The sequence below is a fragment of the Habropoda laboriosa genome, unplaced genomic scaffold (genome assembly GCF_001263275.1).
Source record: "Habropoda laboriosa isolate 0110345459 unplaced genomic scaffold, ASM126327v1 scaffold102, whole genome shotgun sequence".
NCBI classification, from domain to species: domain Eukaryota; kingdom Metazoa; phylum Arthropoda; class Insecta; order Hymenoptera; family Apidae; genus Habropoda; species Habropoda laboriosa.
In genome coordinates, this window is record NW_017100262.1 from 239,921 (window position 1) to 255,114 (window position 15,194).

Here is a 15,194-nt window from a genome sequence, read left to right on the forward strand (position 1 = left end):
CTTACGTTTGTTTGTTTTTTTTTTTTTTTTTGCTGAAGGGAGATAGACCCGGTGGATCGAAAAGAATTATCAAGAATATTATTCTAATGAGGTTGAGTCTAGAGGGCAGCTCGAATAACATGCTTTCTTATCGCTGTAAAAATATTAATTCGTTCATGACCTTAATCAACGGCGTCGCGCGTGTAGAAAAGGGCGCGGTTTATTTTTCTTGTGCGTGTCTCTCACCGTTATAAAATACATTATCCTCGTAATATCTATTACGTGACTTTCCTCAATGAAAATCGCGCTGTGCTCGCGATCATGTACAAAACGAACACTTCACCGTACATTTTTTCTAATCTCGCGGCGAACCGCGACCAATCGACCATCGAAATTTACCTAGGCGAAACAAAGTTTTGCGCCCTCCACCGAGCGCGGCACTTGTACACAGACGACTCTTCTATTTACAAATACTATATAATAAAACGTCTAACTGTAGATTTAAGTATTTTTTACAAATGTCAACCAACGGTGTCTCGCGTGTCCTTTCGCAGATCAGAGAACGATTTACCAACACTTCGTCTCGAGTGTTACGAGGCTCTTTTAATTTTTCAAACGAAACTTATCTTCGCAAACGTCGCGTAAATTTTTTTAAACCCATCCACCGGTCAGCTTGTGGAACATCTCCTCGTTCAACGTTTGATTCGCCTCTTTGGACCGCATCGACAGGAAGATGTACCCTCCGATAAACTCGTGAACCACTTTACAATCCGCAGACTGGCACTCGAAGATGATGCTCTCTTTCTCGAACTGGACCATCATGTGTTTCACCTCCCAGTTCACGTTCCACGCCTGCACAAACGACGAATAGTATCACAAAGTTCTTCCTGCGAGATCGATCTACTCACTTTCATCGTGTTGTATCTCCAAGTCTTCAAGTGATCGCCGCTGTGCAGCTCCATCCGCATCAGCCTATTATTAGCAATGCCCAGCAGCTCGTCCTTGCTCTTTCCAGTGAATCTGACTACGAACAAGGAGATTCCATATTCGGGAAGCGACTGCCACGCTTTGATATAGTTCAGTTTAGCTTCTACCAAAGGAAGATCCTTGACATTCGCGTGTGCTTCGAGAATCCTTTGAACCAGCTACGGGTAGAAGGGGGAAGAGTTTAGAAGACGAAGAAACACCTGGAAGTTAGTACAACAATTCCATACCATACCTTTCCTTTGAATTTCTTCACGAATCTAGGCGCAACGTAGTCGTCAGGGGCGATATCCAGAGCGTTTGGATTGATCGCGGGCGCAGGAGCAGGCCTTTGGAGTTGCAGGAAGGCAGTGATACTGTTCACTTCGCTTTCGTAAGAGGCATCAGCAAGGGAGCGTCCCTTCGCTGCCAATCTACACGCTGCCATCCATTTCGCGTACTGCTGTTCCTGTAACAATCGTCCGGGAAGGATATTTAAACAGAGTGTGAGAATTTTTATCACACTCAATTTAACCGTCGGACGAAAAGCGGAGCCGGGTCACATCTGACCCACCACAAAATGTCTTTCTCCGTTTTTATGTAAACACGTTCCTAACTAAAAAGAAAAAAATCTCTACATTTCAGATGAACAAAGTGTCTGCCCCACCCTGTATATCTCACGAACCTTCTACAGAACAAGTACTGCGGGTCAAAAATGACCCAGCTACCTCGACCGACGGTTGAACGAGAAGAATTTCAACATCAATCTACCTTTAGTGAGAAAAAGAAAAGAAGAACAAGATGAAAGTCATTGTAAGTGTAAAATTAATAACGCTTCACGAGCGACGTGGGCAGCGTGCACTCACATTGTCGCATCTGATCCACATCTCGGTCATGCCCTCGGCGCTGGGCACCTCCAGTCTGATCCCGTAGCGACCTTGCGAGAGATGGACATCTGGCGTGACCTCGCATCCACGCAAATTGATCACGTGGGCAGGTGACTCGGTGCTGTTCGTCTCCTCCCGGCTCTTGTACAGCCTCAGCTGAAGGTCCCTGCACGTGACCCAGTAGCGTTTGAACGCCTTCAGGGTGAAACGCTTCGGCTTCAAGAATCGCAGGTAGTCGCAGAGCTCCGGCACCTGAGTGATGTCGCTGGGCCCGTTACTGATGTTGCTGCCCTCCAGGGTCACCTGGAGATCCGTCAAGGCTGCGTCAATGTCGTCCTCGACCGGCGAGGAGGCGCCGTTGCTGTCGTAACTCGGCTGCGGCACGTTCGCCTGAAGATTCACTTGCACCTGCAATACGGAATACAAATGTCACCGACGCTTTTCCTCTGCCTAGGATATATATCTCACGCGTCCCTCCTCTATGTACACATATATACATATACAGGCTCCACGTTGGAAACCGGTAGGCGTATGACGGAAAAACCAACGTACATACGTCCTACCGATCGATTTATGGAAACACGAGATATTTGCATGCGTAGAGAGGCGTCGTACGGGCGGATCGAGTCTCTCTCTAATTGGACAGGTAATCGGAAAACAACTTTTCTTTCTCTATTTTCAGACTCTCTCCACGATCGTCCAGATATTCTCTTTTCTTCTGTTTTTTTTTTTTCCACCAAAGTTCTGCGCGCGCTGCGATACGTCGTGTCATCGCCAGCTATTTCCGTACCACGTACACGCGTGTATCTACGCGTGCACGTATAGACCGATCTGGAGCGGCGGATGTTTGGATCGTGGAAACGTTCCACGCGTAAACAATCGCGCACAGCTGGCCCCGGTCGCGGGTCCCCCCAGCGACGTGAAAGGGTTATAGGGAAGTCTACGTGAGAGGTGGTTACATACCTGTAACGCGGCGAACATCAGCATCTCCTCCTCGGTGCAGTCGATCTCTTCGGCCAACAGCTGCCACTTGGCCTGCTCGTAAATCATGTTGATCCTGACAGCGTCGGTTTTCGGGTTCAGGTCGTAGAACGAGTAGAACTTGAACTTCAGCCTGAGGGTGTCGTATTCGCGGATTCCTTGCTCCATGATGGATAGAGAAGAGTCCAGCCACGCTACGTTCATCCTGGCTCGTTCCACGAGGTTCTTCGGCCTGATCAATTTTGCTCTGATCTCCGGAGAAATGGTGGTCGGACTCTGTGCCAACGACTCCGACAATCCTCCGTTCAACGCTTCTAAACTCATCGTGCTGTTGTTCGCGTTGAAGGAACCGCTGCTACCGAATCCCGACGAATTGTTGTTCCTCTTCCACGTACCGGTCTGCTGTTCAAAGACGAACAGAAACGGGGAGGGAATAATGGAGGAGAACGTGAAAGTCTCGTGCTCCTAGGTGTAGAGCAATAAATACGCGGAGCTAATGACTTAGCAGCGAGGCTGGCCCAGGAAAAACAGGCCGGTACGCCAGAGAGGCAAATTAGTTTTCTGAGATGAACCACTCCGTAAGCGGTAATGATAGGCCAATGTCGATAAATCATAGCCGCGGCAATGAGGTCGATCGAGGAACTATTTATTACCATAACAGGTCCGCGGCGGCCAGGCTCTCTGGTATGTATTTCCTCTATCGATCGAGCAACGTATCCCACCGATATACAAGCATGTTTCTGGGCGCTAGAGATTCGTACTCACCGTGACAGGAGAGCTGATCGGTGTGCTGTGATTTCTGTTGTTGGGTGTGACCGGCGCGCACATGAAAGGACTGCTCTGATCCAGGCTGCCCGTGGATCCCCTCGGACTCTGACTGACTGGAATGAACGTGTTCGTGTCTGCCGGAACGTTCCAATGGCCGTTCTTCTGGTGCTCGATCTTCTTCTTCACCGGCAGGTCTTTTAGATTGTATTTCAGGTGGTTCGGCTCGAGCGGTTTGCAGAACGACAATTCCTCGGGATGTCTGATGCCTGATAGTTAGAGAAATAGGGAGAGAGTGAAGAATTTTTCATTTTCATCGGATTTTTGAAAGAAACGTGCTTTCGCAGGCTAAAAAATCGAAGGAAAAAAAGGTGTGAATTGTTAAGTTCTTTTGTACAATATCGGGAATGAACGCATCGAGAGGTTTCGTAACAGTTTCACGCGTCACACGCTCTCTCTCTCTCTCTTCTCCCGCAATTTGTTTGTCGCGAAGAAATAGCGGGCGAGCGTGGCGTTCACGCGTTTACCATGTCTATTTACGAGTATGACACGAGGAAGGCTATCTGCGAGGTCAATTTGTCGGAGAAAAAGTAACAAACGCGACATAACAACCGCTATACCAGGCGTGGACAAATTATTTCGCAATCTTGCAGTTTCTATCGCTCCCTTCGTCACTCTGAATTTTTACCCTATTCTATTGTAGTCGTATCACTAGCACCACGATTAATTCTTCTTCTGCACAATATTTTCTTTCGGCGTTCTTTTTCCTTTTTTTTTGTTTCAATTAAGCAGCTAAGCGTCGCGATAACAATGGCTTCATTATCGCGGCTCACCACTTCCTTGATTAAAAAACCAGGCCGTTAGAGAGCGGTTGCGGTGAACTTCAGGCACGGAGGCTCCCGTGACCTTCGCGTGACCAGGAATTTAACAATTTTATTTCATTATCGGGACTAATTAGCGCCGTCACGGGTTACGTGTCGTGCGAACCAGCCTTTGCTTGCATTTCTACTCGAAAACTTAACACCGTCCCTGTTTCTTCTCCACTTTACACGTCTACTTTCGATAGAATTCTCAATTCTTTTTCTTTTTTTCTTTTTTTTTTCGTACTTCCAGCAGTACTAAACCAACTCACCCAGTTCTTTGCATAGATTGATCACCGCGTTGAAGGTCTTGACGGAGAAGTCCACCTTGCAGTCGAGGAAGCGCGTATCAGGAAGTTGCACTCTGAGTGTCTTGTGCATAGGCGTGAAGTGGAGGAGCGCGTCCGCCGCGACGCCATACTGATCGAGGGTGCTCTTCGTTCTGGTCAGCCAGTGATTCCTCTCTGGCCACCATAGCGCGTGATCGGACCAGTCTATGGCGATGTCTGAAAAAAGCGAAAGGGGAAATTGAAAAAGCCGTTGCGTTACTCCTTCTTATCTGCGCGGCGCGCGAGAGAGCGTTACGAAGATGGACGTGGTCGATTGGGTTGATGGTCAGGAAAGAGGGGGAGGAGGTCGATTGTTTAATGCTTCTTAAAGGGAGGCGAACGCACAGCGTCAATTTATCAATGAAGATCCAACGAGATGGCGGCCGTAGACATGCGTGTTTATTGCCTTTATCGTCGGTCCCTTTGATAGTTTCGCGATTCCGGAAACAGAAGGCACCCCTAATTCTCTGTTGGGGAGGAATATTCACTGGTGAGCAGAGGGGGAGCAAAAGAATGTCAGGATGTATTGGAAACATCGATAAAGCCCTCTGCTGCGTTTAAAGTGACTCGATAAACCTTCGTGGGAAATTGAAATGAATCTCCTCCGGGTGTGATGCAGCCTTGATAATTCTCGTAACGTCTCGTTTCTCTTCGTTCGTTACTATTTTTACACGTTCTTCACGGTGTTCTCGGTCGTTCGTTACACGTATACGAACGAGACGGCTCCTCGAGGATTCCGCGCGCAATAACTTGGTAGATTTAATTTCTCTTGCGGTTGCAAATGTACGACTTCCCAAGTCTCTGACCGCAGCCTTAAACCCCTCCTCCTATCCTCGTTAGAGAGCCACAACGCTGGATGCGTTGGACGTGTGTACTCCGTGTTTTTCTTTCCCGAGGCCCCGTATCCGGGACATGTGCGTCAGAAGCTTCGCGACGCTTCCTATCCGGGCCCCGATACGCGCCTTCCATGATTTACGCACGCCGCGGTCTTAACGACCACGTGGCTGGGTCCTACCGCGCGTCCTGTTTACGTTATTGCCGCGTAAAGTTATCACTTGGACCGGCTATCGGGTTTCCACGTCGCGATTCATCGCCGAGTTTCTAATTTTCTCTGAATGACAGCCACGCGGTGTAGTCGGTGGAAGAAATATCGTGGTCAAGCGTCACAGTTCACACGTCCGAGAGTTATTAATTAGCGAACACCACTTTGTTTTCTTTTGCAATTTAGTTAACAGTCTTTGGATTCTGCAGTAAGACAGCTTCGACGTAATTTACGACGTCGCTGTATTTCTTCTGCCGACTGTACATCGAAAGGTGCATTATTGAAAATGAAAGTTTGGAACAGCAGGTCGAGATACGTAACGGCACTCTAATGCTTCCACGCTATTTGTCGATAAGATATACACAAGGGAACCCCGAAACGATCCAGTTAAGCGAAACATATTGCTCCCTACAACTCTACCCTCCTTACAACCCACCTCGAGTCGTATACACCAGCATTATTCCCCAGTAACGTCAAGGGCCCCTATAATTGCCGAGAGTCAAGGTATCCGTCGCGATCCACTAATTACGCCGCACTCCCCCCTTCTGGAGTAACTGTTGCGGAGATAAAATTGAAGGGGTGCGACATGAAAGGGTCCCGGGGCCCTGTCGCGTCTTTCTCTCTTCAAAAGGCTTCCTCGTACGTTTGTTTCTACTCTCGCGACAATCCCAGCACGTCGAGAGAGAGAGAGAGAAAGAGAGTGGCCAAACCAGCCTCTTCTTTCCCTTCGATTCTCCGTCGCGTGCATCGACTCTCTCCCCGAAAGAAGCGATTACAATGAACCTTTGAGAACGTGTATACACGCTCGTGTACCAAAGATTTGTCCCGAAGTTGCCACCCCCGTCCCCCCTTTGTGTCCATTCTTTCGCACAAGAGCAGCCAAGCCTGCGAGACACAACCCCTTGTGTGCGAGAAGACGTCGTCGACAAGGGTGTCGGCTGGCTCAAGGGTTTCATCCCTCGCTGCCTCTCGAACACCGGGGAAAACCGGTCCGTTTCCAGTCTTCTGGGGAAACACGCGCGACACACACACCTACACACGTGTTTGACGAACAAATTTTCACAGCTGTTCCGCTCGATTTAACGACTACGTCCGACGAAATCCTCCAACACCATCCCGAGTGACTATTACGCCGACCACATGGCGGAGAAAACGGAACACACCGAGTGTGAATGGGATTGCGGTGGCTCAAGTGGTTCGATTTTCTTCCTTTTTTTTTTCGTTCCAAAGTGAAACACCTCCGGATATTTATGGACACTGTGCAAGGTGCAAAGTGACTGACGTTCTTCCGAAAGAAGCTGTTTCTACGCTACAGCTGCCACGGGCTACGAGAGAACAATGTACCGATGTCAAGCACCTCCTCGTCGCTGCAAACCTGTGTCTCCGGTACAAAAGCTTAACAAGATGTTTTCAAACCTCTCTCGAGGACGAGTGGCTCAGTCTGAGTGGACAGTGTTCACGTCGACTCTCGCGTCTAATCAGATCGAGCTAGTTATCTCCGACAGATTCTATTCTCTTTCTCTCTCGAACGAGCACGAGAGTCGTCCGTCGTCGTTGCTCGATTCGCGTCGTGCCAATACGTTCCTACGATACTCGCTCGTCGAGTCTCTTTTCTATGCGACAGAGTGGTCGCGAGGCGCGCGACGAATTCAAAGGACGACGTACCGTTAATGGGATGATTTTTTCCAACAGTGACCTGTCGTGCCACGCGGTTTTTACGCACCGTTACACGTTGCATCGGTAGGAGAGGAGGACACCTCTGTGAGAGGCACAGCTACAGAGAAGAAAAGCCTTGCTGCTCCCACGATTGTGCAGCTGCGGTCTATAAATATTAGGCGAATTTTAGGACTCGAGCAGCCATGTTGCCCTCCTGTCGCGAACCTTCGAGACCTTCGACGCCTGCCGCGTGATTTTTAACTCTTAGAAAAATTGAAACGACGCAGCACGGAATAACAGAGACTTTTCTTAGCGTTTCGAGCAAAGAAGGAAAGGCTAGAAACAACATTCCGCTGCTAGATATTACAACACGCGTGTACAGGCTACCTACGACGCGTTTAGTATGCATTGTCTTTCGTTAAGAAGCTCCGCAACTACAAGATATTAACCGACGTCTGTCCCGGTATAAAATATTCAATTAGACGTTCGTACACGGGTTGTGTCGCATACGATGCAAATACCGGAGCCACTTACGCAAATCCGGCCGTTTGTTGGGTGACCCCGTTCACGAGGGCTCGATGAACGCAGGGGAGAGATTCCGACTGGGAAATTCTCTATGCTGATCTTTGCTTCGCTCTTGTATGCACACTCCAACGTTCAACCTGAATATGTTGGAAATATCGTCTTATAGGATACTGTTACGTAGGAACAGAGGAAAAGGAGGGAATTCTACGACCTACAAAAGCTTGGATTCAACGTCCTATTAATTTTGCAGGAGATTTAGAACAATCGAAAACCTGTACGAAATCCCTTTCATTGCTATTGGCGCCGAAAAGCTTTTTGAAAATTTGCTCGAGTCTTTCGGTCTTCCACCTTAATTTAATAAACCGAATTTTAAAACTTCACCCTCTCCAGTACACGTTACGTATAAAAATTTGCCACAGCGAAAGGGTTAAAGAGGCTGGCCAGTGTCGCAGAGGACCTGAAGATCGCGTATTCGATTCTGGACGCATGAACCTTCTTTTTCTCAAGGACTTGGAAAATTTCTGCATCCGTGGTAAAAAGTTCACCGTCTGCCAAATGTTCAAATCGAGTGATCAATATCGCAGAGGACCTCAAGATCACAAATTCGAGTCCCAAAACCTTTTTCCGAAGCACTTGGAAAATTCTCGTTGCTACTTGCTCCTTTTCACGGTATGCAGAATCTACGATCACACAGTTATAGCTTCCGAATGACGTGGCTTATGGTCTCGTATGCAAGGATGCGGCACGGGTGACATTTACCGACGAACAATGGCTCCACCTTGCAGGAAGTTCGACCGTGAGAAGTGCAACGAACGGTGTATGCACTTACGTGAACGAGAAATATCACGGTGGAAAATAATGCGAACGATACCTTAGCGAGAGACGCGGATAGAGAAGAAGGAACACAGCGTCGATTCGTCGGCGAGAAAATGTTCTTTGCATAACAACGAGGGGCCGATGTGCGCGAGCGGTGTACCGCTAGGAGTGGCACCGTGACACACAAACGAGAAAAACGACGCCTCTTCTTCCAGGTCGTTTTATTGCTCGTGCTGGTGACCGGAAACGCGTGTGAGAGCGTCTCCTTCGACAGATCGGCCTCGTCCACGCGGAAATCTCCTTTCTTCGAAATTCATCAAAATTCTTACTTCTTTCTCAAAATGAAACATTCGTCGTGTTCAATTGCGCTCTGTTTCTCTTCGTTCCTGGTTCGATCGAAACGCGGATATTGTTTCAAACGATACCTCACTACCTTCGAAGTAGCTATTTTCGACTGCTATTAAACGTTGTTATTTTTCGGCAAGGAAGCCGTCGATGACGGAACAGAAACCGTGCTGCTCTCCTCGTAACAGTCTTGACTGAAGCTATTTTCGGTAGGACCGCGTCTGGAGGCTCGTGTAAATACCTACTCGTTGGTGTAAATCGAGAGCCGACATAGCGGAAGAATTCCAAAGGAACACTCACGTTCCATGGAAATTCCAGTGAAATGTACTTTGCCAACGGTAGAAACGTGACTTTCTGTTAAACTTGTCTGACTGAAGCAGCGAGAACCAACAGAGGGATAAGAGAGAGAGAGGGGAAAACACGCGGAAAATTTCAGACAATTTCCAAGAGTATTCCGGCGTAACCGAGAAGGACGCGTGTAATAAACAGGTTCGCTTTTAACTGAAACTGAGCGAAATTTCAAGTACTAAGAACGCCGACGATCGCGAGAAAACGAACTACCGTCTGATTAAGAATTCTCTAAAGCCTCGGGTAATTTGAATAATTAGGCGGGGTACCGCATTGATATTGCACGCGGCACCTGTGCCCGCCTCGAGGAATGCTCCTCGATCGAATCAATTGCACACGCTACCCTCGAGAACCGGCGAGATTGCCGGTGGAAACGGAGGCCACCGTCATTAAGGCCGCTTCTTAGCCGAAAATTTATCACCAAGCCTCCACGATGGGCGCAGGCCAACGAGTCGCCGCCCCAGGGAATCCTTTTGCTGAAAAATCCGTGACCGCGTGCCTCTCCTCTCCTTTTGCCTGACGATTCAACGGAACATCGGGGACGAGGCGTTCGAACACGGTGATTCGTGTCGAGCCTCGTTTACAGTCCCCTCTAATTGCCGTACATTTGTTCGTCGTTTAGCGCTGCATCTGGAATATACCAGCTTTAATCCCACCCTTTCAATACCACGGGGATTTTATTCAATTAACGTGGCTGCATCGTTTAGAAAATTCTGCGAATCGAGCAAAGGTACGATCGGTATGTTTGATAATGCAGAAAGAACCTGCGAAGCGTCTCGTTAGGTCATAATAAAAGTGCGTTTTGGCAAACTATAGCGCTACTGAAATTAAACAGTTTTATTTGAAGTAAGGTTCGACACACTTTTACCTACATGTTACAAGAGCGTTAATTTCGTGTATAGTCGGTGGAAGAAATTTAGCGAGATCGTAAATTGAAGGACTGAGTCAAAGCTAAGGCGTACTGAGATTTCTGTCGATTCGCTTTTATAAACTTTTACCTGAACGACCTGATAATAGAAAAGGGAACAGTTAAAACAGCCACAAGGCAGAATTTTCAAGCGATCATTTTTCGAAAGACAATCGCGGCGACCGCGACGACGGGGGAAAGTGTAACGAAGAAACTGGGCCGAGTTTACGATTCCCAATACGTGCACAGTGCATCGAATCGTGCATGTAGGTATACACCGCGTGCAGGTAACCGTACACGTTCCTACAAGGCTCATTATCGTCGCTCGTTGCATATCAACTGTCCGCAAACCGAGCGTTGATCCTCGCTGCGAGACAACAGTGTCAAACAGCTGACCGAGCAATTCTCATCGACCCCGTGTGTCGCGTGTGCAACATTCACTGAACAAAAAAAAAAAAAGAAAAAAGAAAAGACGAAGCAACGCGATAGAAATCCTCGAGAATTCACCTCTCTTCCAACTACCTACTATTACACAACTCTTTCGACGGCACGTGAACCGCGTTTTATCTGTGTTTTCTTTTAAAATACTACAGGCTCCTTAAGCGACACAGGATTATCTCGCCGCTCTAATATACACGTAAATATTGAAATCACAGGGAGAGCACGTGGCGGAGCCTGTGTAAACGCTGCTCATAGTATATACCGGGATAAACGCTTAATGGGGCGGTAGGAGGGAGAGACGAAACGCGCGTCGCACGTGGCCACACATAACACCCCTTTCCGCGGAACAAAACGATCTCACGACGGAAGTCGCGATCTAATATTATGATGTAATAATGGCTGTACCACGGTGACAATGCAGCATATCGTTTCAAAAGGGACCCTCCACACCCTTTTCCTCCTCGGCGAGTTCCTGCGCGAAAAACCAAGGGGTTTCAAGGGGGATAGAGAGAGGCAGCCTCCCCGCGCGGCTCTCTGCAATTGTGCGGAGAAATGTGGGCCATTGAGAAGGAACGACAGAGAGAGGGCCACAGAAGGACGCGTGGAGCTGTGGTTCTGTCAACAAGGACGAGCGCTACGAGCACGCTCAGGGGTGGATTCAACCTTCCAGCAGGGGTGTTTGCGAAGAATCGCGTGACGGACACCCTTGGCTCTATTTGCACCATGATTTCGCGGCTTTCTGAACCGTAGAATTTGGGTTACAAGGGCAGAATCGTGTGTGCCGGGAGTATTTATTTTATATAGTAGCCATAGTAAGCGTGAAGCGTGCATCATCGAGGGTGCACACGCAAGTGCACGCTTTTTCCTCTTTTCTTTTCTCCTCTTTAATTACGTCGCATCCGTGCCTGAGATGCAACCCTCCGCGGTTCTCAGAGATTTCTTTCTCCCCCGTGGCCCTGTTTGCCGGGCTGGAGCATTGTCGAGTCACCCTCGAGCAAAACACAAAGACGAGCTCGCAGGAAAACTGCAGAGGAACGAGCAGAGGCCGAAGGAAGTCCCGGCCTGGTACCCCCTAGCCCCTTTCATTTCTCGGCCGATTAAACGCGGCGCCGCTTCTTCTCCCTACTCGCGAGACGAATGCCGTGAAATCAAAGCGACAGAGTGCTGGCACTCGCGAGGGAGAACCCGCCTCCCTGTGGATTTCGTTAACGAGGACCGCCCTCGTCTACGATTTGATCGGCCTGTAACTGAAACTCGTTCTGTCTGGCGGCAGGCGCAATTAAATTCAGATACCGCGTTTTATATCTGGCATCTGGTAAAGTAGGATATTCTAAATTGGAGCATATATCAAACGAACCGAATTGATCGCGCTGGAAAAATGATTCGTGGGCGAACCATTCGGCGGAAAGCGGAGCTGAGTCACACACGACCCACCGCAAGATTAACATTCTATTTAAACAAAGTAGAGACGAAATCTCCCACATTAGGTATATATGTATAGTCCTCACTGTACCGTGCAAGTTTTGTATATACCATTTTTCCATGTTATCGCAAAATAACAGAATTTTTTATATTCCACGAACCTCCTGTACGGGTCAGAGATGACCCAGCTTCGCGGGTTAAGAGATTACAATACAGTCCCCCCCGTGTCCACGGCGCGTCACGAGTGTAAGAGATATGCAAATTACTCAGCCTGTACCTGTTGCGTTCTATTTAAGCTAGGTACATACCTGCTCGTGATAGCCTGTGTACGCTCGCGTCGCGATCGACTTTCCTCAACCAAGATCGAGTTGCCCCTCGAAATAACAACTACAACTGCTCCTCCGAATTATGCAACCAGGCTGACCGGCGAACTCCGCAGCCAAGTGCAGTTGTCACGCTGAAACCTTTCGTCATGGTTAATGCACGAGCCGTTTCGCGGCGTGCTCGGCCCTTAATTGTTCTAAAATAAGCACTGACTCACTCTGGACGCCTTTAACTGAGCTTAATCCGTTTGTATGGTTCGTCACGGCGAACCAACGCGGCGTCGCCGATCGTAACGCAACGCCGACGCGCGTCTTTCTCCGATTATTCCCGCGGCGAGGATCGACGAAGATCACGCTGCTTGGAGGAAACGCGGCTCGTTTTCCCCGGTTAGATCGTACGATAATTAGGCATTACGCATTCACCGAGCAGAGCCGGAGTTCGTCGAACGATCGGTCGAGCGTCTCGCGCCGAGAGTGAAACAGTTAGATGATCCGTGAGAAGAATCCCTTGGAACAATGAAAGCAACGTTTTAAAACACTTGTTACGCCTTATCTTTCCGTGCATCGTGGATAATGAGTCGCCTCTCTCCTTTGTCGCTGTAAGATTAAAGCCGACTGCAAATATCGCGCTTTTCGCTTCTCCGACAATCGAGGTTAATTCGTTTGTTGGCCTTTTGCTTACTACACTCTACGTACAGTGAAACTGACACACGTGATTATTACGCAAGCGTGTCGACAAATTGGGAAGTGAAGCTGGCTGAAAGCTTCAAACACCGTGAACCGTTAATCTCCGATGTTTAATCACGAGTATCGCGCCCAGGAATATGACCAGTAGCTGCCAAACGTCAAATATCATTAAGACCATTAGACCATGCTCGAGACACGCTGCAGACAAGGTCGTGATTAACATAATACGACTGGTGGCTAGGAGGCCGAGTAATCGCGGTGTCTCAAGAGGCAATCCAGCCGTATTTTTCACGGAAGACGAGCGTTGTCGAGCCTAAATAGGCCTCGAATTTCAAGTGTGGCCGAGCGAGCTTTAAATAACTCTCCACGGAACGATTAAGCTTTATCTGACGTTTTCTGGGGGCGTGTACGGGGCCACGCAATTACGCACGCGGCGCGCGTACACGCGTAGATGCGTATCGTCGGTCTATCGCGACTGGCTGTTGCTCGTGTCCCCCTTTTCGATCCACTTTTGCCATCAGCAGGCCATCGGTGACCCCGTTAAACGCCAAACGTTCAATCTGCTCTCTGTTCTGCTGGAACTGATCCGTCACAAATCTCGCCTCTAAATATGCACGCTGAGAAATTTAGATCCGCAAACCTTTCTCGCGGCCTTTAAATTCACCGAAAACAGTACGATTTTCTCTGCGTCATTTCCACGCCGAGTTTTTACAGTTTCTTCTTCAAGTGCGTTTTAACGCCGTGACAAATCGAAAGGAAAGAAAAATGCGTCGCGACGCCGTGCAACAGGTGTTCGGCTGGAAAACTGTCCCCTCGGTCTCACGACTGATCGATAGTTTTATATTTTATTCTCGGAAAGTGGCCGCGTCGCGCCGCTCACCCGATAAGAAGGGAGACAAGCGACGGCGGCGACGTGTAACTGTCCGCTCTACCATAAAAGGGTGGCGTCTGCGGACATCGGATTGTCCGCCGTTTTTAGAAGAACGACACGAAATCGTCCTATATGGGCGTCGGATCTGCGACCAGAAAACGATAAGTCGCTTTACGAAAACCGCGCTGCGATGACGCACGACACGCGTCAAACCGCGTTCCAACTCTCCTACTCTCTGTTGGTGAAACGAAACTAGCGACTGGTAGCACAGAACGATGACGCTACCTGTATGGACTTCCTCCGAGCCAATGAATGAATATGTATGCTGAATTTAATTAACGAGTCAAGGCCGTAACTGTTTCCGTTGCAAACGCGCCGCGTTTCGTCTCGCGTCACATGTCACACTTCTTCTTCATTTCCATCGATTCTTCGTTATCCTCTCCTTTGAAATATCAGATATTACAAAGTATAATCGGAGGATGAAACGTTGTAATCATCTCGCGACAACAAGCATCAGATCTTGACTTTATTGCGAAACGTGACTGGCGGAAGAACGATCCCCGGCGAGCATGCAAACAAGGTGAATACGCAGATAGTATCTCGTCAACGTCTACGCCCATCGTTTCCCTCCGTTACAAAATTCCAACAGTGATATATCAATCTCGGCCATCCGAGTTCACGTTCCTTCGCGATACTTGGAATAATTGTCGATTACCTGTTACATACTTTCATACACTAATGTCTCTTCTATCCGGTGTGAAAAGCTATTTTTCAATAAGGCGACGACGAGTCGCGTTCCCCGCTCGCGAATAAATTACACGCGCGTGGTGCAAAATACAGGAAACCTTCTCGAACGGTAGCCGCAGGCTGGCATAGCGATACTAGGCGAGATTGTGCTGGAATTTCATAAGTGTGGGTGGCCTCTGTCTTTGTTTGCCCGGCAACGATAGAATCGGGTCAGGACGGAGCACTCCCTTCGTTCGATATCTCGTATCTATACGGAGATCGATAGGATAGCGCTGTGTAAAGTCCCACAGGACGAGTAAC

General features: G+C 48.6%; 1 protein-coding gene across 4 annotated transcripts in view; it reads right to left on the reverse strand.

Moving 5' to 3' along the window:
• Positions 1–20: 20 nt before the first annotated feature.
• The window catches only part of LOC108572878 (unc-112-related protein-like), a 48,146-nt gene continuing 32,972 nt past the window's right edge, over positions 21–15,194 (reverse strand). The window contains exons 4-12 of one of the 4 annotated variants that reach the window (XM_017935207.1): positions 13,953–13,960; positions 11,549–11,554; positions 4,708–4,929; positions 3,582–3,844; positions 2,793–3,212; positions 1,809–2,237; positions 1,199–1,411; positions 888–1,124; positions 21–831 (exon numbers count right to left, since the gene is read on the reverse strand). In XM_017935207.1, coding sequence (XP_017790696.1) covers positions 631–831; positions 888–1,124; positions 1,199–1,411; positions 1,809–2,237; positions 2,793–3,212; positions 3,582–3,844; positions 4,708–4,929; positions 11,549–11,554; positions 13,953–13,960 — 1,999 coding nt within the window. In that variant the 3' untranslated portion in view covers positions 21–630. Of the gene's footprint in view, positions 832–887; positions 1,125–1,198; positions 1,412–1,808; positions 2,238–2,792; positions 3,213–3,575; positions 3,845–4,707; positions 4,942–11,548; positions 11,555–13,952; positions 13,961–15,194 lie in introns of all 4 variants that reach the window. The other 3 variants (XM_017935206.1, XM_017935205.1, XM_017935204.1) reach the window with 3 other exon arrangements.